The 24,287-nt window shown below is 39.3% G+C and overlaps 1 protein-coding gene across 2 annotated transcripts in view; it reads left to right on the forward strand.

Annotated features, from left to right (window-relative positions):
- Nucleotides 1-24,287, forward strand: part of ttc12 (tetratricopeptide repeat domain 12) — a 143,908-nt gene that overhangs the window by 64,033 nt on the left and 55,588 nt on the right. For both annotated transcript variants that reach the window (XM_039763999.1, XM_039764000.1), the window contains 2 exons: nt 9,630-9,701; nt 15,934-15,994. In XM_039763999.1, coding sequence (XP_039619933.1) covers nt 9,630-9,701; nt 15,934-15,994 — 133 coding nt within the window. The remainder of the gene's footprint in view (nt 1-9,629; nt 9,702-15,933; nt 15,995-24,287) is intronic.

Below are 24,287 nucleotides of genomic sequence, written 5' to 3' on the forward strand. Positions count from 1 at the left end.
TCACTTTGTAACGGAGTTAAAATTGCTGTAGCAAGAAACATTTAAGTGCCGGGTCTTAGCTACAATTAAATAAACACATCCTCCAAATACGAACCTGATGGCAAGAAATAATGATGATCAAATCCTTGATGACAGCAACACTCAAAACAATTACTGCATATTGACAATCATGTTACGTTATTTTTAAAATGTTCCCTTTTCTTTTTCATAACTTCAACACACTACTTCTCCGCTGCGAAACGCGGGTATATATATATATATATATATATATATATATATATATATACCCCGATCTACATACTCTCAAATAGACAAGCCACATGCCGTGGCGCAATGGTAGAGGCTTCGCCTCTAGCGCCAACATCCGAGGCTAGATTCCCGAGAGGGGATGCACGGAGTATGTACGCGCACTTCCCGATTCATTTTAGCCTCGCATCCCCTTGGTTAGAGACGTATGAAAAAATATGTGGTTAACGCAGAATCATGTTACGTTATTTTTAAAATGTTTCCCTTTCCCTAGCAGAAACACAGCTGAGAAGCTTCGATGCATGTACTCCGTAACGCGTTAAAAAAAATAACGCATTTAATCATACTTTCAATTCCAAGCAAAGGGGAACTTTTGTCAATGCATGATTTCCTGGTACATCGACAGTACCGCCGTTCCACGTGCCCTCACCTCTGTTACGGCTGCCTATTTGGCCAAAAATGATAATAATTGAAGAATATGCCTGCTCCTGGAAAGAGACATCAACAGTCTGGCGCCGAGAAACGAAAGAAAAAAAACCCAAGATGAAGCCCGTGCATGTACCCAAATCTCTGGATTGCTCTGCGCATAGCAGTGACGCTCCCTGTAACTGTTGCCTCTGCTGAGCGAAGTTTTTTTAAAATGAAGCTCATCAAAACGTACTTGCGCTCATCTATGGCACAAGAGCGCATGAGTGGTCTGGCAATTGTCAGGATCAACTCTGAATTAGCAAATGCTTTATCATATGAAGAGCTCATTTACGACTTTGCCTCAAGAAAATGCAGAAGTGTGCCTTTGTAAATTTTGAACTTTGGAAAGCTCCAGCAGATGGCAGTGTTGATTTTATTTCAGGTTATTATTATTTATTTTATTTATTATAAATGTTTTATTTAAAGTGTAATTTTAGTTTGTATTTCTTGCTGTAGAGCTACAATTGTAATTTATAAATGATACAATTTATTCATGTATTTACTTTTATTTGAATAAAGTTCTATTTTGGCCCCTATAGTAGGTGTTTTTTATTATTTTATTTTTACTCCGTAATATTTGGGGGAGGGGCACAAAAGTAAATTTCTGCTTAGGGCACCCATTTGGCCAGCAGCGGCCCTGTACATCGATTACATTGATGCACACTGAAAAGCAAGCAAAATTATATGCATTACAGAAAGCAGACTTTGTGGCTCTTACTTGGCATCATTGGACTTCCGTGACCGTTAGTAATTCTAATTACAAAATGTTCAATGATCACACTGTTTTAGCCTAATGTACAAAATAATTTTGGCTAAGGTTACTCAGAGTTTAAAGATGAAGCTGGTCAAATTACCTTTTATGTTTCTGACTTATTTTTTTAAGAAGAAAAACTGCACTTTATGTTGAAATTGTGGTTATTATTATTTAAAGACAATACCATTCTGAAAATGTACTTAAAGTACTTAAAATACCACTTTATTTTTAGGTCTGCCCAATTTTAGCCAGGGATGATATTTTTCTTTCTGTTTTGAATTGAAATTCAGTTTAAAGCATTTTTTTTTTCAGAAATTAAAAGAGCTTGAGTTTACAATATTCATGTCCATGTCTATTATTTGATTCTGTTGCCCACTAAAACCCTTTTAAATTAAAAAAAAAAACCATTTGTGATTTGGGGCAAATTTTCATGTGTAATTACATACGATTAATCAAGATTAATTATTACACAGCCTCTAATTAATTAGATTAATTTTTTTTATCGAGTCCCACCCCTAATATATATGTAGATATATATGTATATTTGTATATATATATGTGTATATACAGTATATATGTAGATAGATATGTGTATATGTATATATATATGTATGTGTATATATATATATATAAATATATAATACACACACACACATATAAACATATATACACATATAGACATATAAATACATATATACATATCTATCTATATGTATATGTATATATGTGTGTATATATATATATATATATATATATATATATATATATATATATATATATATATATATATATATCTATACTAATAAAAGGCAAAGCCCTCACTCACTCACTGACTGACTCATCACTAATTCTCCAACTTCCCGTGTAGGTAGAAGGCTGAAATTTGGCAGGCTTATTCTTTACAGCTTACTTACAAAAGTTGGGCAGGTTTCATTTCGAAATTCTACGCATAATGGTCATAACTGGAAGGTATTTTTCCCCATATAATGTAATGGAGTCTTGAGTTGAGATGGCGTGGGCGGAGTTTCGTGTGACATCATCACGCCTCCTACGTAAGTACGTAGATAACAAGGAAGAACTCCAAACAGCGATCAGCACAAAACGCCATTTCACAATTGAGAATGCAGAAAAACATTATGAAGCAAATGATGCATACAAGCATATTCATAAGTACAGCTACTGCGGAAACAAAGCACGGCGTGAACCGTAAGTTTATATTAAATTAAGTTCATAGACAGGCTGCCACTAGCGCTTGTAATTTAGTGCCTGCCCATATAAGGCCGTCCATCAGCGGCAATCCAATACAAACACTGCCGGTAAATGTTCACGGGTGAAGGACTGTACTTATGCAGAGAAAGATGAGATGGTCAGGGTGGTGTTTGGCACAAACTCATTGAAACTGCGAGAGAAACTTTTAAGTGCCGGGTCTTAGCTGACATTACACGAGATGGCACCAGTACAGCTGGGAACCTTCGATGCAAGAACACCAAGCGGCTCACGTGAACTGACGCAATGCGCAGACAAAAAGCAACAGTTCCAAAGAGTGCTGAACAAAAACCGAATTACACAATTGAGAAGGCAGCAAAAAAATATGAAGCGCCTTATACATACAATCATATTCATAAGTGCAGCTACTGCGGAAACAAAGCACACGGTGGAAAAAGTGAATGTCCTGCTAAAGGAAGACAGTGTAAAAAAAAACCCGTGCATGCAGTTTGTCACATCACAGATAAAAAGGAAGACGAGCTGTTTATTGATGCAGTAAGGAACTAATCGATGAATGAAACCTCTTATCTTTACAACGATTGACAAACAGGGAATGTAACTTGAACACATCCTACAAATACGAGCCTGATTGAAAGAAATAATGATAATCAAATCCTTGATGACAGCAACATTCAATAACACTCACAAAGCAATTACTGTATATTGACAATCATGTTACGTTATTTTTAAAATGTTCCCTTTTCTTTTTCATAACTTCTACTTCTCCACTGCGGTACACGGGTATATATATAAATGTATATATATACCCCGATCTACAATACATACTTTAGCATAGACAAGCCACACGCTGTGGCGCAATTGTAGAGTCTTCGCCTCTAACGCCGACATTCGAGGTTTGATTCCCGAGAGGGGTGTACTGAGTATGTATGCGCTACCCGATTCATTTTACCTTCGATCTCCTTGGTTTGGGACGTATGAAAAATATTAGGTTAACGCAGAATCATGTTACGCTATTTTTAAAATTTTCCTTTCTTAGCACAAGCACAGCTGAGAAGCTTCGATGCATGTACTCCATAACGCGTTAAAAAATAACGCATTTAATCACACTTTCAGTTCCAAGCAAACGGGAACTTTTGTCAATGCATGATTTCCTGGTACATCCATTACACTGATGCACACATCACAGCTACAAAAATGTTAGAGTCGGAATAAAGCGCGTTCCTACGACTGATCATTTCGACTACCCGAGCGAAGCCTTGATAAAAGCATGGTTTTGTGCACACTGAAAAGCAAGCAAAATTAGATGCATTACAGAAAGCGGACTTTGTGGCTCTTACTGGGGATCATTGGACTTCCGTGACCGTTAGTAATTCTAAATACATCTAATTACAAAATGTTCAATGATCACACTGTTTTAGCCTAATGTACAAAATAATTTTGGCTAAGGTTACTCAGAGTTTAAAGATTAAGTTGGTCAAATTACCTTTTATGTTTCTGACTTATTTTTTTAAAAAGAAAAACTGCACTTTATGTTGAAATTTTGGTTATTATTATTTAAAGACAATACTATTCTGAAAATGTACTTAAAGTACTTAAACTACCACTTTATTTTTAAGTCTGCCCAATTTTAACCAGGGATGATATTTTTGTTTCTGTTTTGAATTCAAATGCAGTTTAAAAGCTTTTTTTCAGAAATTAAAACAGCTTCAGTTTACAATATTCATGTCCATGTCTATTATTTGATTCTGTCGCCCACTAAAACCGTTTTAAATTAAAAAAAAAAAACATTTGCGATTTGGGGCAAATTTACGTGTGCGATTACATACGATTAATCAAGATTAATTCTTACACAGCCTCTAATTAATTGGATTAATTTTTTTAATCGAGTCCCACCCCTAATATATATATATGTAGATATATATATGTAGATTTGTATATGTTGTATATACAGTATGTATATATGTGTGTGTGTGTGTATATATACAGTATGTGTGTATATGTATATATGTATGTGTGTATATGTATATATATAACTGTATATATATATATGTGTATAGATGTGTATATATATATATATTTATATATATGTTTATATATGTGTCTGTGTGTGTGTGTGTGTGTGTGTGTGTATATATATATATATATATATATATATGCCAGCAACACTCATGACAATGACAAAACAATTACATTGTCAATCATGTTACGTTATTATTAAAATGTTTCCTTTTCTTTTTACTTCTCCGCTGCCAATCGCAGGTATTTTGCTATATATATATATATATATATATATATATATATATATATATAATATAAATAGATATGACAACAACACTCATATCAATGACAAAACAATTACATTAACAATCATCTTACGTTATTTTTAAAATGTTTGCTTTTCTTTTTCATAACTTCTTTAACACACTACTTCTCCTGCGCTGGTATTCTGCTAGTATATATATATATATATATATATGTATGCCAGCAACACTCATGACAATGACAACACAATTACATTGTCAATCATGTTACGTTATTATTAAAATGTTTCCTTTTCTTTTTCATTACTTCTTTAACACACTACTTCTCCGCTGCGAAGCGTGGGTATTTTGCTACTATACATATATATAATTTTTTACATGGCAGCCCTTTGGAAACCCCCCTTAAACAGTTTTTCAAAGGAAAAGAAACACACTCTTTCAGTACCTGTTTGTGGGATCAGTTCCCGGCTTGCACTTGCTCCTTGCGCAGGCCTACAAACATTCAGAAGATCAAGCCGTGGCCATCCTGAGCTCTCTCACTGTCCTGTGTCTTTTCCCCCAGACTTCCTCTGCTCCTGCCGTTGCCGCCATACCGTTGGATCCCTTTGATGAAGAAGACTTTGTGTTCTTTTGAGCAGAAGTTCAGACCGGTGCATCACGTTTGACTGCTGTTCCTAGTGAGGCCGACTCGCCACTGTAAAAGATTAACCAGCAGAACAGCAATAAAGTTTCTACTCCTTGAACTCTCCTGTGCAATTTTGTGACCCAAGTTTGACTACCCTCCTCTCCACAATACTCTTTAAATTCACACAAATACACAATAATAATCACTCCACCACTCCCAGACACATTGCCACCCTTCCACCCAGCTCAGCTCTTCGTCTGGAGTTCCCAGAGTCCTTTTATATTCCCTGACCCAGAAGTGTTCCCAATCCCCAGGCCAGGTGATTCCTTACCACTTCCGGGTCAGATAAAAAGTCTTCTTCTTCACCCCTGAAGCATGTCACTTCTGCTGTTACTTTGCCTATGACACACTTCCAGATTATAGGGCACATGTGACTCTCTGGGCCTCCCTGCAGTGTCCTCCATAATCCATGATTCTCTGCTGGTATCCCGGGCACCTCCATGCTACAGGGAGAGCTCCATCTGGCGACCTGGGGGTATCGGCCAGGATGAGAAGCTGGCCATAGATCACTACATATATATATATTGTAAAAGATGCAAAAGGAGACAGCATAAAGGTTTGGGGTTTCCGGCCCCGTATACTGTAAAATTATCCACAGTAGATAAACAAAAAACAAGGTGAAATACATCGTTGGCGGCCATTTTATGTAGGAGGAGCCGGAAGTGGAGGAATGCTGGGAAGGAACCGTGAGGGAAGATGGGATTGATGACGTCAGGAACAATGGAGAAGGAAGGGCGGAAGTAACGTGCTGTGGGAAAACGAGGCTTATGGTGGCGGAGCGTCTTTTTTTCTGCAAGAAAGCAAAGGAGAAAGGTTAGTACCCAGCCACTCCCTGCTGGCGAACGTCTTCCGAAGCGTGTTAAGGTCCGTCCGTGGTCTCCTACTCGCGCGTGCATGACAATATAAATATATATGCTAGCAAAATACCCGCGCTTTGCAGCGGCAAAGTACTGCCTTAAAATTTTTATTAAGAAGAAAATTAAACCTTTTTAAACTGAGGGAAAATATACCAATAATTATTTTTTAAGGATTTCTTTGTATACCACATTGTCAGTTCGGCCCTCCGGTTGTAATATGACCAAGCTGTGTGCTGAGCTTACTCTTGAGCATGCAATGTACAGTTGGCCATGTGAAAAGTAATCTTGTCTCAAATCTCACAGCTTGGATTGCTGCTGTCATAATCGGTTTGAGTTTCATGGTTTGTTTCAATTACGACAGTATTTGCAGTACTTGTGCTTCTGTCAAGCGTTGTAAGCACACAACTGGTTTCATCGATAACTTCACATCCAGCTTTTTAGAGTTTAAACATTCATAAAACATCAAAATGTCCACTACTGAAATCGTCACCTGTGAATCTAAGATGTTTAAGAGGCATTGGCGGTTCTCGAAAGGTGTCAAATATTTGGCCATCTCGGTACACTTGAAAGCGACAACCGAACAATTCAGCGGCAGCCATCAACTCACATGCAGAACCATAGGTGAAGGGCTTAAGCATTTCACTCTTATAGTGCTCCTGTGTAGTATAATTATCTCCTGTACCGTCATCAGTCCAAACCTTGAACCTGTCCCAGTCATTCATTACATAAGACACAATGTTCCTCCGGATATCAAGAGTGAGCCTGATATGGCCGTGCAATATGTGACAAAGAGAATGGAAAAGGTAGGTGCCATCTCCGGGCATGGAAACCACTCGGTAAGTGACAGTTCTTTGATCGATGGTGATCACCTCGATAGACATGTTAATGGGGGTACGGTTGGAACGATAAAGGAAATGGGTACTTGAACAATGTAAAGTAAGTCTAAAATACCTACACAATAACTATAATTGTAATAAACGAACAATAAGACAGCGGAGAAGCCGTGGATTAAATAAAAAGGCTGTAGTTATCAGCAGGGAGACGTGAATCCCGTGGCGAAGCAAGGAAGGGAATGTAGAGACCGGAGTGACGGACGGCCTTATATAGGCAGGTAGCCAACAACGTGTGAGGCGTTGGGATGGGGGACCGAACACCGCTTCACATGGTGACTGAGCTGCAGGCTATGGACGTATATATGTACGTAAGTAGGATTCAGTTAGCGTTGGGAGCCCGCGTTCTAAATTTCTTGAAGATGGGCCCATAAGTAACAAAGACCATTGGAAAGTTCAATATGGCAGCCGACAGTGGCGTCATACCACCAAAATAAGCACGTACATCGGTTTCGGTTAGCGCAGGGAAGCCGCCTACCAAATTTCGTGAAGATGGGGCCATAAATAAGAAAGTTCAACATGGCAGACGTTGTCGACCGTTATGACCGTTATGCATAGAATTTCGAAATGAAATCTACTTGACTTTTGTAAGTAAGCTGTAAGGAATGAGTCTGCCAAATTTCAGCCTTCTACCTACACGAGAAGTTGGAGAATTAGTGATGTTGGAAAGTTCAATATGGCGGCCGACAGTGGCGTCATACCAAAGAAATAAGTATGTACATTGGTTTCGGTTAGCGCAGGGAAGCCGCCTACCAAATTTTATGAAGATGGGGCCATAAATAAGAAAGTTCAACATGGCGGACGTTGTCGACCGTTATGACCGTTACGTGTAGAATTTTGAAATGAAACCTGCTTAACTTTTGTAAGTAAGCTATAAGGAATAAGCCTGCCAAATTTCAGCCTTCTACCTACATTGGAAGTTGGAGAATTAGTGAGTGAGTCAGTGAGTGAGTCAGTGAGTGAGTCAGTGAGTGAGTCAGTCAGTGAGGGCTTTGCCTTTTATTAGTGTGTTTATATATATATATATATATATATATATATATATAAAACACCAGTAAAAGTTTGAAAGTGATGAGCATTTATCGATTGCTTCCCAGCTAACCTACAATTGTTTTAGCTGTGGGAGACGTCTCAACTTTTCTTCTCGCAATCAAATTCTTTTGACTCTTTTACACTGCTTCAGTGTTACGGCCCAAAAGAACCCTGCTTTTTGTCTCCTATTCCCCTCTACTAGATTCTTCACTCTGTACTGTTCCTGCACTGTGCTGCTCCTTCTCATCTCCACATGTGCCGCTACTGCACACTGTGTTCTCCTTCTCTCCATCCCCAGTGCTAATAAAACAAGTACACCTTCCAGCGTCTTCTATGGCAAGCCGTTTTAATGTTTAATTCTTTTAATTAGATATCTGCTTTCAAAACATTGATATCTTGAGTTTTAAATTTGATATCAGCACTTATCAAATTTAAAAAGTGCAACATCAAATTTTTATGATTGCTTAAATGCTAATATATATGCATTTTAAACTATCACATCATCTTTTGTCATTTTGATATTACGTTTATGAAATATTTCAGACTTTTAAAATTTAATATCTTACTTTTGAAATCTGATATCAAATTTGATGATGTTCAAAACCTCCATGTCAAATTTCAAATGTGTGATATCAAATTTTATAAGTATGATATCAAATTTCATAAAAAGGAAAATGGATTAAATGTTAAAACAGCCTGGCATAATATATTAGCATTTAAGCTCTAATTTTTGAAATTGTTTAAAAAGCACAATTTCAAGTTTCAAAACCATGATATCCAGTTTTAAAAACTTTTATCAAATTTTAAAAGCTTGATATCAAATTTAAAACTGACAATATCAGTGTTGTAACTGCTGCTATCAAAGAAAATGGATTAAATGTTAAAATGGCCTGCCATAACCTTACACCTTGTCTTCCTACACCAGAAAGCAGTAATGAAATGCTGGCATCATACTTTTGCACATATTTACAGCTATTTGATGAATATGAAATAAACCATCATAAAACTATCCCTCTGACAGTCAAGCTAACCTGAGCAATTGAAAGCAGTAGGAAGTAATGTAAGTAATGTGAAATCTGTGTTTACTTCAAAAAGCATAATGATTGTAGTAGTTTCTATATTGAGGATATTAGAATATTATTTATAAAGAATATTATTTATTCCCAAGTTAATGCTGTTAACTAAATATGTCTCACTTTTCTCATGCAGTGCAATGATAAGTGTATAAAGGCACTTGTACATATGGGAAGAGCTAATCTTGGTTTGAAAAATTTTGAAGAGGTATGTCTGTTGTTTCTTTTATTTTTCCCCAAACTATGTACAATTTTTTAAATTCTTCTTTTCATTTATTTCACTTTATATTCAGTATTTTACTGCTGCATACTGTATTGTGTGTATGTTTTAAGCTTTAAACTTACCAGTCAAAATAACATAACCCTAATATGAATGTTATTAGTGTAGAATGGTGGAAAGCAGATTCTCTTATGGCAAATTTAAGCACGTTGGTGGATCAAAAATTTGACTAATAATAAGTATAAACATCAGTGTTTTCAAATCAAATCCAGCACCTGGCTGGTTTACCATTTTTACGTAGCATCTGTCATCTTGACAACATGCAGACACCCAATTAATGAGGTCACCTGCTTTTAAAAATATCACATCTGATGAAGGTGTAAAGCAGTTTCTTTTAAATAATATATATATAACAATTAATTAGTATTAATAAATTTCTTAATTTTATCAAGCTGTATTATGCAAGTTTAACACTAAAGCATGCCCATGCAAATTATACATTTCAAACTGTAACTTACCTGTTTATCTTAAACTAGTCTTTTTAATTAAGAGTCCTTTTAGAAGCTGTTTGTACAATGATGTAATGACAAATTATATATTTGCAAACTATGTTACTTTTAACCTTGTTTCATTTAGAATTTTGCTCAAAACTGCTTTAAAGTTAGCCTTTAATATTGTGAAAGGGGGGCATACTAGTTGATAACAAAAATCTAACAATATTGGAATTACAGAAGTTTCTCCACCACTCTTATCAAGACACCATAACATCTGTATTCTATGCTAGACTATCCCTGAGTCATCCTACAATTTTCATGAAAATATGAGCAGCTATTTTTGAGTGATGCAGAAATGAACATGCATAAATATAAACAGACACCAAGTCAGATATTATTTACAAAGTCTTCTTGTAAATTTAATGTTAGAAGAATTATTGTGTTTAGACTAGATACAGTCTGTAATCTTAATTCATTATGAATTTGGGGTTATAATTATAGGTAGCAGAGTACAGAGAAATGGTGCCCGGTTGTGAAGGAGTTGTACTGTTTAATGATTCAGCATGCAACCCCAAATTACAGTAAATAACTCAAGACGGAATATGACAGCAACTGGAGACACTTGGTTCCATGAAGATCATGTTAAGGGGAATCAAATCTTTATATATAATCTTCATTTGGATCTTGATCTTTGTTTGTCCGCGAATGAATTAGAAGAAGAAACACTAGATGGCAGTAGAGAGACAGGTAAAACATAGGCATTGCAAATCTCCTCCAGGCTTATACTACTGAAGACTGTAGTACTCCAGTCACACCTCAAAACACAGGCATTCAAACTAAACAAATTGTTTTGCTTTAAATTAACTAAAGAGATCTTCATTTAGATCTTGATCTTTGTTTGTCCGCGAATTCCATGCATGTGTAGACCACCTTCCAGTTTAGTACATTGTTGTTACTCACAGATGTCAACAATGTGCCGGATAAACGAAAGGGGTGGTGGACAGTGTTTCGCTGGTTAGCTCCTGAGGCCTGGTTAGAGAATAAGATTGCCGAAGATAAAAGGTATGTGCCTACGTAACATATGAATGAACGAAAGACAGTGGGTAAAATGAATGATAACGTAACAGCACGTTCTGGAAATTATTATTGTTACGTTGTAGCCGGCGAGTGCTGCGCGTCTCACAGTTGTACCGTGGCTTGCTCACATGTCAGTGAAGTGATCCCTATTTATGCTTTAAAGAGCCTGGATACCTATGTGTCCCCCTTTTATAACCATTGCTCCGTGTATATTGCCTTACTCTTTGGATTGCCACAAAGCACCCTGCGAGATTGGAGAAAGGTTGAGAAGAGATCGTGAGAGAAAACGAGACGGACTGTGAACTGACAGAAGCAGAAATGCTGCTACACCACCACATAATTACGATTCGGACAGTGATTCCGAGTAGGCCGTTCCTATCGAATCAATATCCAAGGGTTTTCTTTTGTAATTTTGTTTCCCTTATAAAAAATTGTAATGCTGTGCGATGAAGGGCCCAGTTCACAACTGGCAGCCGCGTTTAAACAGGGAGCCCTTCACAGACAACTTTAACATGCGCAATGTAGTTGGGCGCACATGGCTAGTGATTAACACTAGAATTACCAGAGCCTACGAAAAAACTCGTAATTCCATCCCACCTTAAATTGCTTCTTAAATCCCTTTACACCTCTCTGCCAGCGTCCTTTGTCTTCTAAATGTGCTGATAAAGAGAAGCTAGGAGCAGCCGGCTGTTCCATCCCCCCACCAATTTAGAACGTGCACGAATTTCTCCAAGCCCATGCCTTGATTGAGTATCTGGGAGTGAAGTGGAGTTTTAGAGTGGAAATAATAGATCGTTATTTGGAACACACGCATTTTATGTCTGTTCCATTTCTACAGTAATCTGTGTCAACACATTGTTCAAACAAAAACTTTTTTTTTTATATTCTAGTAGTAGATGACAAAATGTAGGCATAAACTATATAATGTATGAAGCCTGAAGTCCAAATAGCAAAGAAACATTTTCATAAAAGGTTCAAATATAACACAACAATTGCGCTTTTGTAACAGCCGGTGCAATTTATGATCCTTGTAAAGGTTAGCTTTTTTTTTTTTAATTCACTTTTCATTCTCTCAGTCGCGTTCAGAATCAATCCATACAACCCCATCTGACACGGCTGTTTTCACATAAAGACGCGCTATAGCTCTGCAGTGTACCACGATGCATACTAATGCCCCCCCCCAACCGGGTTCTGACACACAAACGCTGGTAAAGCTGTATCTTCGTATCTCACCGTCACTTGCTTTTCTTTTTATTCAGTTTTATTGAGTGTTCCTGCCAGTCCCCGCATGTTGCTGTATGCTGTTTCTTTTGTACTCCAGGACATGCAGAGGAAAGAATGGTAAAGAGCAGTAACTTCGGCGCTATATGCAATAATCAGACACTCCCCATCTGCCCGTGTCGTTCAAACACAGGAACATATGTTGGTGTTAAAAGTATAACAAAAGTGCACTTTTATTCAAGTGTACTTTTTCCATCACCTTTTCCTGTAAGAAGCAATGTACACACTTCTCTCTATGCTGTGGTTTCTATTACACACCTGAAAGAAAGAGACAATACATGTGAAAATATCATCGCACTAATCCAATATTATTTGAAAACGAACAGCGTCAGATCGGGTGTGAATTTATGCAGGAACTGGAAATTCTTTGATGCGGGACCTTCCCCCAGGGAAGAAAGTACAGTGTCAGGTGCTCATTCAGTGTAATAGGAACCATAGCACAGAGAGTTGTGTGCACTGCAACAAGTACATGTGTCGTAAATGTAAGAAGGATGGTCCTTGGGTGTGTGGGAACTGTTAATATTTGAATGTGATGATTTTATATAGCACGGAATGAAAATCAGCACTTCTTAGCATTGCACCATGCAAGCTGTCGTATCAATCACCTACTGTAACTTGCTTTCTTTTTTCTTCGGTTATACAGGTAGTCTTGAATAAAAGTGCACTTGTTTTGTCTGCGAAATGAAGTGTCTGCGTGCACTTTTCGTGGCATTGCACGTGTATTTTTTGAGCATGCACGTTTGAGCAGTATAAAAAGTATTGAAAAGTATAACAAAACAACGGGCAGATGGGGAGTGTCTGATGATTGCATATAGCGCCGAAGTTACTGCTCTTTACCATTCTGTCCTCTGCATGTCCTGGAGTACCACAGCATAGAGAGAAGTGTGTACATTGCTTCTTACAGGAAAAGGCGATGGAAAAAGTGCACTTGAATAAAAGTGCACTTTTGTTATACTTTTACCCCAATATATGTTCCTGTGTTTGAACGACACAGATGGGGAGTGTCTGATGATTGCATATAGCGCTGAAGTTACTGCTCTTTACCATTCTTTCCTCTGCATGTCTTGGAGTACAAAAGAAACAGCATACAGCAACATGCGGGGACTGGCAGGAACACTCAATAAAACTGAATAAAAAGAAAAGCAAGTGACGGTGAGATACGAAGATACAGCTTTACCAGCGTTTGTGTGTCAGAACCCGGTTGGGGGCGTTAGTATGCATCGTGGTACACTGCAGAGCTATAGCGCGTCTTTATGTGAAAACAGCCGTGTCAGATGGGGTTGTATGGATTGATTCTGAACACGACTGAGAGAATGAAAAGTGAATTAAAAAAAAAAAGCTAACCTTTACAAGGATCATAAATTGCACCGGCTGTTACAAAAGCACAATTGTTGTTTTATATTTGAACCTTTTATGAAAATGTTTCTTTGCTATTTGGACTTCAGGCTTCATACATTATATAGTTTATGCCTACATTTTGTCATCTACTACTAGAATATAAAAAACGTTTCTGTTTTAACAATGTGTTGACACAGATTACTGTAGAAATGGAGCAGACATAAAATGCGTGTGTTCCAAATAACGATCTATTATTTCCACTCTAAAACTCCACTTCACTCCCAGATACTCAATCAAGGCATGAGTTTAGAGAAGTTCGTGCACGTTCTAAATTGGTGGGGGGATGGAATAGCCGGCTGCTTCTAGCTTCTCTTTATCAGCACATTTAGAAGACAAAGGACGCTGGCGGAGAGGTGTGAAGGCATTTAAGAAGCAATTTAAGGTGGGACAGAATTACGAGTTTGTTCGTAGGCTGTGGTAATTCTAGTGTGAAAGAAAATTCTAATTCTAATGGGGTGGGAATTTAACCTACATTTCTTGGTCGAAAGCCATACAGTACTTACTATTATATTATCTTTGCACTTTGATTCTGTTTCTTTTTTAACAGATTGCAGTGTTGAATTCCATGCCATGTGCTCTGGCTCCAAGCTGTACTTGCCATTCTCCAAAGCAAAACCAGAATTTTTGTCCAAAACCTAAGCTATGATATAATTATGACATTTCACAAAGTGGAAGGGACAATAATTTTGTTGCATACTGTACATTAAGTATGGTTATTGCACAGTATTTATTTACTCATGTACTCCTCATTCAATATTATATCCGTTATGAGAACACAAAGTGGCCTGAGTCCCCCTCTACCAATCTTTTCCTCAAACAGACCACTCTGAGTAATCTGCTGGCAATGAGTGTTTGTAGGCAACTACTATGATGTTTAAAGCAGTTAACCAGGAGATTGCATTTCATTTGGGCATGAAATCAACAGCAAAAAGAAGACTGAAAATAAAATTGAAAACATAAGAAAATCATTTGTAAAATTCTATGTTTATATCTGAATCAAAACACTTAAGGCAAAAACCAATCTGAGACAAAATCACTGTGAGTCAAAACCAGAGTATTAAAATCAATACTATCTAACCACACTTGTTTACCGATCAAATACATGTCTAGGAGAAAAAGGCTTCTGTGCTGCACTGTAATTTATTAGTGAGTCTTCATGAGTCTTCATCCCTTAGCAACCCATTATCTATCTGGAGCGGCTCCTAAAATTGCACTGTAATACATTTAAAATTAAAATGAAAAAAAAAAAATCTTACTCAAACCAAGAAATACATTTCAAACTCATATACACTACCAGCTTTAAAACACCTCAGTTTTTTTTCAAATGTAGTCAGTTGAAATGCAATGAATGACGTGGTGAATAGGTAAACAGTAAACACCCACAAGTTTTAGTAATTTAATGTTTAGGTTAGCAAAAAAACAAAAAAAAAAATAAATAAATATCAGAATATTAGAAATGGTCCTTCTTCAAGGGAAAATTAATAGGTTACAGCCTGCAGATGTTCTGCAGCAATTAAACTAAATTAAGCCTTGTATGTTGAAGCAAATAATTTACATAGGTGTCCAAACTTCTGTTGATTACTTAAAAACCCTATCTCTGTTGTACGAGCAGACTGGGGGAGATGAGAAAAAAAACATTCACCCAAGACATAAACAAAAAAGTTAACACCTGCATGTAAAAAAAAACTTTCCAACTAGATATAGGTTTAACATCTAAAGAAATTCTGAGATAAAAGTGAGACACATCCACAATATATAGACTATGTACAGTTTTTATTTCAGTTTATTTTGAATAATTTTAAGCTTCTTATTGTGTAACTGCAGCTATTGATCTCCTGCAGATATAAAGTAAGCTGAAAAATGTATTTTTAGTTATATGATATACTTTATTTCCAGAACCAAAACTAATTCCTCAATAGATTAAGAATGTTTTTGCATTAATATTTGTTTTTTTCCTACTATATAAATAGGCTCGCAGTTGCTATGCAAAAGTGGCACAAATTGACTCCAAACAAGAACTTCTTGTTAAAGGTAAGATATATTTAATTTATGTGATGCTCTTTTGTTCTTTGTTCCTCTTTTATTTTCTTGTTGTGTGTGTGGGTATATATATCTATATATATATATATGTATATACACATATATATATACATACAGTGGCACCTCGGTATACGTCTGCTTTGGAATAAGTCCAACTTGGTATACGTCCTGTTTGGACACAAAAAATTTTGCTTGGAATACGACTCGCGTGCTAACCTTTTTTACCTCTCTCGAGACAAAGCCACGACTGCCCACGAGCGTTAGTGCGCCAGTTGCTAGCATTCAGTGAACAACCCGCGCTATAACTCTCTGTGAACTTTCACGTGTGTGATATAGCGGGTCCACAGCTCCTGTCAAAGTCCATCTTTAAAATTAATAATAACTGCGCTCGCAGCTTGGTGAGGGGGCGTGGTGGTTATGTGGCTGAAGGTTGTCAGGGCGATTAGCGATGTAGGTGTTTCTCACCAAAGTGCACTTGTGAGGGACTGTCCTCATTCATGATTGTTCCTGGGGCTGCTTATCTTGATAAACAGAAGCGCGAGTCAGCTAGAAGGGGAGTAAAAAGAAAAAAAAGACGGGAGGTTGAGTGAGTGAGAGAGAGAGGGCTGCTTATCTTGATAAACAGAAGCCGAGTTGGCTTGAAGGGGAGTAAAAAGAAAGAACGTATGCGAGAGATAGAGAGAGAGAGCGAGCGAGAGTGCGCATGGATGAAGTGGCTGAAGCAGGCAAACCGAAGGTCAGCTGCAAGTAGGGCGACTCCCCAGTTGGGAAGCAGGCACCGGGCTTCTTGTTTTTTTGTTTTTTTTAAAGAATGCTTCCTGATTTTAACTTCGTTGTTTTTAAGAAGACTTTTTTCTATTGTTTTTAGAAGTTTCACTTCTGATTTTATGGATTATTTATTGGAACTTTGGAGACTGCACTTTAATTTGAACACCTTGTTTTGTTAATTGTTTTAATAAAAGCACTTTGCACTTTTTCACCATCCCCTTGCTTTGTTGTTACCGATGAGGTTAGCAGCAAGGCACATTTCCGACGGTGTAGGATTCAAGGGCTCCCCGGCAGCAGATGGGAGCATACAGCAAACCTGCATCGCCACAACGTGATTTTGTGTTTTTTTCATGCAAATTTGAATTGATTGTTAAAAAGTATGAAGGTGGCATGTGTATCCGGGACATGGCTGTTGCATACCGTTTGCCGAGAACAGTGGTATCTACGATTGTGAAAAACAAAAATGTTATTAAAAGTAAAGTGAGATAAAATTTTCATTTATTTCATCTAATTTCTTTTGTATTTATGTATTTTAGTATTAAGCAGTGTTTAAATTATTTTATACAACCCCATCAATGTATAATATGCCAATAGCAATAGGATTTTTTTTCATGGGAACGGATTAATCATTTTCCCATTATTTCTTATGGGAAAAATTTGTTTGGTATACGTCCTGTTTGGTAAAAGTCAAAGGGTCTGGAACGGATTCAGGACGTATACCGAGGTTCCACTGTATATATATATATATATATATATATATATATATATATATATATATATATATACTAATAAAAGGCAAAGCCCTCACTGACTCACTCACTCACTCACTCACTGACTCATCACTAATTCTCCAACTTCCTGTGTAGGTAGAAGGCTGAAATTTGGCAGGCTCATTCCTTACAGCTTACTTACAAAAGTTGGGCAGGTTTCATTTCGAACTTCTACGCGTAATGGTCATAACTGGAACCTATTTGTTCGTCCATATACTATAATAGACGTCTGCTCGATGGCCGTGGGAGGCGGAGTTACGCCATTTTAGTACAGTGAACTCATTGTCATGTTCAAGAAACCAATTTGAAATGATTCGAGCTTTGTGACATGGTGCATTATCCTGCTGGAAGTAGCCATCAGAGGATGGGTACATGGTGGTCATGAAGGGATGGACATGGTCAGAAACAATGCTCAGGTAGCCCGTGGCATTTAAATGATGCCCAATTGGCACTGAGGGGCCTAAAGTGTGCCAAGAAAACATCCCCCACACCATTACACCACCACCACCAGCCTGCACAGTGGTAACAAGGCATGATGGATCCATGTTCTCATTCTGTTTACGCCAAATTCTGACTCTACCATTTGAATGTCTCAACAGAAATCGAGACTTATCAGACCAGTCAACATTTTTTCCAGTCTTCAACGGTCCAATTTTGGTGAGCTTGTGCAAATTGTAGCCTCTTTTTCCTATTTTTAATGGAGATGAGTGGTACCCGGTGGGGTCTTCTGCAGTTGTAGCCCATCCGCCTCAAGGTTGTGCATGTTGTGGCTTCACAAATGCTTTGCTGCATACCTCGGCTGTAACGAATGGTTATTTCAGTCAAAGTTGCATTTTTGCCCACAGGACTGCCACATACTAGATGTTTTTCCCTTTTCGCACCATTCTTTGTAAACCCTAGAAATGGTTGTGCGTGAAAATCCCAGTAACTGAGCAGATTGTGAAATACTCAGACCGGCCCGTCTGGCACCAACAACCATGCCACGCTCAAAATTGCTTAAATCGCCTTTCTTTCCCATTCTGACATTCAGTTTGGAGTTCAGGGGATTGTCTTGACCAAGGACCACACCCCTAAATGCATTGAAGCAACTGCCATGTGATTGGTTGATTAGATAATTGCATTAATGAGAAATTGAACAGGTGTTTCTAATAATCCTTTAGGTGAGTGTATATGTATATATGTAGATATGTATGTATATGTATATATATGTTTAAATATGTGTGTGTATGTACTTTGTGTATATATATATATATATATATATACTGTATATATATATATATATACACTGCTCACAAAAATAATTAAAGGAGCACTTTAAAGAAACACATTAGATACATCAGATCTCAATATGAAGTTGGATATCTATACAAATAACGACAGGGCAATGTCTTAGGAACAAAAGGATGCCAGAGTCTTTTAATGGAAATAAAAGTTTTCTGCCTACAGAGGGCTCAATTGTGTAGACACCCTAAAATCAGAGTGAAATGAAGATGTGGCAGGCTAGTCCATTTTTTCAAAAACTTAATTTCTGCTACTCAAAATGCTTTTCAGTATCTTGTGTGGCCCCACGAGCTTGTATGCATGCTTGACAACGTCGGGGCATGCTCCTAATGAGACGACGGATGGTGTCTTGTGGCATTTCCTCCCAGATCTGTATGAGGGCATCCCTGAGCTGTTGTACAGTCTGAGGAGCAACCTGGCAGCGCCTAATGGACCGAAACATAATGTCCCACAGATGTTCTATTGGGTTTAAGTCAGGGGATCGTGAAGGCCATTCAGTTGTTTCAATTCCTTCATCCTCCAGGTACTGCCTGCATACTCTTGCCACATGAGGCCGGGCATTGTCGTGCATTAGGAGGAAACCAGGACCTACTGCACCAGCGTAGGGTCTGACAATGGGTCCAAGGATTTCATCCTGATACCTAATGGCAGTCAAGATGCGGTTGTCTAGCCTGTAGAGGTCTGTGAGTCGCTCCATGGATATGCCTCCAAGATCATCACTGACCCACCACCAAACCAGTCATGCTAAACGATGTTACAGGCAGCATAATATTCTCCACGGCTTCTCCTGACCCTTTCACGTCTTTCACATATACTCAGGGTGAACCTGCTCTCATCTGTGAAAAGCACAGGACACCAGTGGTGGACCTGCCAATTCTGGTATTCTATGGCAAATGCCAATTGAGCTCCCCGGTGCTGTGCAGTGAGCACAGGGCGCAGTAGACATTTGGGCCCACAGGCAACCATCATGAAGTCTGTTTCTGATTGTTTGGTCAGAGACATTCACACCATTGGCCTGCTGGAGGTCATTTTGTAGGGCTCTGGCAGTGCTCATCCTGTTCCTCCTTGCCCAAAGGAGCAGATACTGGTCCTGCTGATGGGTTATGGACCTTCTATGGCCCTCTCCAGCTCTCCTAGAGTAACTGCTTGTCTGCTAGAATCTCCTCCATGCCCTTGAGACTGTGCAGGAGACACAGCAAACCTTCTGGCAATGACACGTATTGATGTGCCATCCTGGAGAAGTTGGACTACCTGTGCAACCTCTGTAGGGTCCAGGTATCGCCTCATGCTACCAGTAGTGACACTGACTGTAGCCAAATGCAAAACTAGTGAAGAAACAGTCAGAAAAGATGAGGAAGGAAAAATGTCAGTGGCCTCCACCTGTTAAACCATTCCTGTTTTGGGGGTCATCTCATTGTTGCCCCTCTAGTGCATCTGTTGTTAATTTCATTAACACCACAGCAGCTGAAACTGATTAACAACCCCTCTGCTACTTAACTGACCAGATTAATATCCCATAGGTGTCATTGACTTTATGCTATACTCTGATTAAAAAGTGTTCCTTTAATTCTTTTGAGCAGTATATATATATATATATATATATATATATATATATATATATATATATATATATATATATATATATATATATATATATATATATATATATCTGTATATATGTGTGTGTATGTATGTGTGTGTATGTAGGTATGTGTGTATGTATATGTCTGGCATGGAATCGCATGTATTCAAGCCCTTTAGCTGTCTCCTAAACACTATAAGGAGTGTTTATATAATATATAATATATATCTATACTAATAAAAGGCAAAGCCCTCACTGACTGACTGACTGACTCACTCACCCACTCACTTACTCAGTGACTCATCACTAATTCTCCAACTTCTCGTGTAGGTGGAAGGCTGAAATTTGGCAGGCTCATTCCTTACAGCTTACGTACAAAAGTTAGGCAGGTTTCATTTAGAAATTCTAAGCGTAATGGTCATAACTGGAACCTACTTTCATCCATATATACGGCCATAGCCTGCAGCTCGGTCGCCGTGTGAGGTGGAGTTGTGTCCCGCATCATCACGCCTCCCACGTAATTGAGTGCCTGCCCATATAAGGTAAATATTCGTGGGTGAAGGACTGTGCTTATGCAAACGAAGATGAGATGGTCTAGTGTTTGCCACAAACTCAGCGAAAGTGTGAGAGAAACTTTTAAGTGCCGGGTCTGAGCTAAAATTAAATAAAGCCGTGGACATTGCAAGATCGCACGAGATATTCGCGAGATACAAGTTTAATGAGAAGACGCAGGATATAATGCCTCGATGCTAAAGACCTGGCAAAGTCATGGAGAACATGGAAGGATGAGTTCACATTATACACAGAACTTTCAGTGCCAGAGGCAGATGAAAACACTAAGGTCAGATTATTCTGTTATCTTATTGGAGAGAGTGGCAGAAAATTGTGTCAGGAGCTGACCGGTGATGAAAGACCTGATGAGTAAACCATAAGCTTGAGTTGTGGGCCGTCAGGGCCTGCAAGGCCTTCTCTGCTGGCCTAAAAAAATATCTGAACCACAAACTGATGTTAATTATATTTTGTCCATGAATACTTATTAAATAATTCCAAATAGTCTGTCCGCTTCCTTTCATAGCTTTTCTGATGGTTGTGCTGCTTCCAGACATGTATTTTCGTATTAAGACATTTAACCAATCACATTTCAGCCATCATTTGTTGCCAGGCAGAGAGGCCTTCACAATCCGTTCTGCAGGCCCTCTAACACAAAATAAACGTCTATTAAACTGTTGCTTCAATCAATCAGATTTTGAATTACAGACACACACATACACACATAAACACACACACATACACAAGCACACACACACACACACACACACATATATGTGAGGCGAGCACATTGGCAAAACAAAACCTCAGAGGAGAGAGGAACTGGCTTAGCCGCTGATGGACAACTGAGGTGAGCACGTCGGCAAAACGATACCACTGAGGAAAATAAACCTGGCTCAGCCGCTAATACACAACCAATGTGATTGATTGATTGATTGAAGTGGCAGAATAGGGGGTGCTGTTGTCCCCTTGAACCCTTGGACCAGACACCAGATAAAAGTCCAAATCATTTTATTCTTACAATAATAAAGTGCACAAAGCACCTCCACTATACTCAATAAACAATACAGTTCTCAATACTAACAATACAATAATTAAATCCTCCACTCCCAGATGCGTTGTGACTCTTCCTCCCAACACAGCTCACACGCTGGGGTTTCCCACAGTTTTTTATAGTCCTTGATCCGGAAGTGCTTCTGATCCCCCAGTCCATGTGATTCCCCAGCACTTCCGGGTCAGGTGAAAACTCCTCTTGTTCTTCAGCCCAGAAGTACTTTATTTCTTCTGTCCTCGTAACTGTGAAGTACTTCCAGGCTATACTGAACATACGAGTCCTTGAGCCTCCCTGCAGCGTCCTCTGGTGGCCCCCATGGTATCCAGTGAAGGGAAACTCCAAGGTCTATGATGCCCTGCTGGAATCCGGGGCATCTCCACAGTACAGGGAGGACTCCACCTAACGTCTTGGGGGTATTGGCCGTGATAAGTTGCCGGCCATAGTCCACAATATTCCATCCTCAGCGAAGAACCGTGGTTTGAAGCATCCAGCCTCACGAGAGACGTCTTCCTCCTGGAGGAGTTCCTGGTCGGACCTTGGCTATTTTGTGAAACTTATTCCCTGGAGATCCTAGGGGGAATATTAAACCAGTAAGACACCTTATCCCCTGTTCTCCAAGGACAATTTCGTCAAATGTGTCCTGGCCGTCAGCATCCATAGCACTGCCTCCATCCTCCTGCTATTCTCCCTCTGTGGAACTGGAAACAGTCAGGAAATTCTAGCCCCGCCCCTTTTTCTGATGAGGAGGGTTCCAAAGCCGCCCTTGAACTCTCAGCTCCCTTTTCTATTTTATCAGGAGACCCCCGTTTCTCTTTCGGGATCTCCTTTTTAATCTGGGGCTTATCCACAGTCTGAGTCTCTTTATGTGTATAAGAGAGCCTCTTTACTGTCTGTACCCCTTTCGCCTTATAAGTAACCGACTCCGTTGTCTTTAGGATCTCTTCGTTCCGGGAGACTACACTATTCAGCTGCTCCGGCTCTATCGATTCTTCCAACGGACGCTCGGTCATTACACCACAATCTTTTGTAGGGCTCGCAGCTACTTGGCACCCACTATGTATTAATCGCGGGCCCATATCGCTCTGTGTCCCTGTATTATGTATGGTACCAGTAATTCTTACCTGTACCGCCGAATCAATTAATACGGGAGACTCCCGACCAAATCGCCACAGGTATTCCTCCACCTTTCTCAAGGGCACTTCGGCTGTCACTCCCAGCTGGATTAGTTTTGCCAGTTCCCGCAAGTCCATAACATTAGTTAAATCGGCCGGAGATGGACTCGATTCATCCTTAGCCCTACCTTCCGGCCAGGAGCCAATTAGCACGCCCGCTCCTGGCACGTGTTTGGTTGCGTTGCACAGGCTTCTGGGCATTGGAGTTCTCTTTCTGAGGACCAGGACGCCATCATCGCGGATTGCGATCCGCCTGTATTACTTTGTCGGCAGATCGATCAGTCATTTCTCAGCCCTCCTTACCTTTTCGTGGGGTGAGCGGTACTTTGCTCACCTCCCCCTTTCCCTTCAGAAAAACCAAGTCCGTCTCATCTTGGATGAAGCTGTAGGTAGCAGGACGCGGACCTTCTCCTTCCCACAATCCTTTGTGGTATATCACCTGTCCCTCTCCGCCACCCGACATGTAGAAGTCCTTCTCGCTCATTAGCTCGAAAGAGAGAGTACCATCACCTTCAGGATTTTTTCCTGCCTCCTGCAGAGCCTCTGGATGAACTTTTCTGAGGTATGAGCACGGGACAAAATGTGTTATTTTAAAGATGTTTTCGATTACATCCCTGGCACATACCTCATTGTAGTCATCCTCATCTGGAGGTCTCTTCTGACCCATGTAGCCACTCCATAGCTCCCCTTGAGCGTTGGCCATGATGAGCGTGGGACCTCCGCTTGGGCTGCCTCTCTGCTTGGTCTTCTTCTTCCCCATGACGGACTTGGTAAACATGGGTTTCAGCGATTTTTCTCTGCGTGTTATGACGATGTCTTCTTGGGGTTTCTGTCCACAGAAAATTCTTCCCAGGTCCTCTGCCAAACCGATGGCCAGAGAATCCGGCCGACTACGCCACTGTGACAGATAGGGGGTGCTGTCGTCCCCTTGAACCCTCGGACCAGACGCCAGACACCAGATAAAAGTAAAATAATTTTGTTTTTGCAATAATAAAGTGCACAAACTCCAAGGTCCATGATGCCCTCCTGGAATTGGGGCATTTCCACGGTGCAAGGAGGGCTCCACCTGGTGTTTTGGGAGTATTGGCCAGGATAAGCTGCCAGCCAT

The sequence above is a fragment of the Polypterus senegalus genome, chromosome 9 (assembly GCF_016835505.1).
Source record: "Polypterus senegalus isolate Bchr_013 chromosome 9, ASM1683550v1, whole genome shotgun sequence".
NCBI classification, from domain to species: Eukaryota; Metazoa; Chordata; class Cladistia; order Polypteriformes; family Polypteridae; genus Polypterus; species Polypterus senegalus.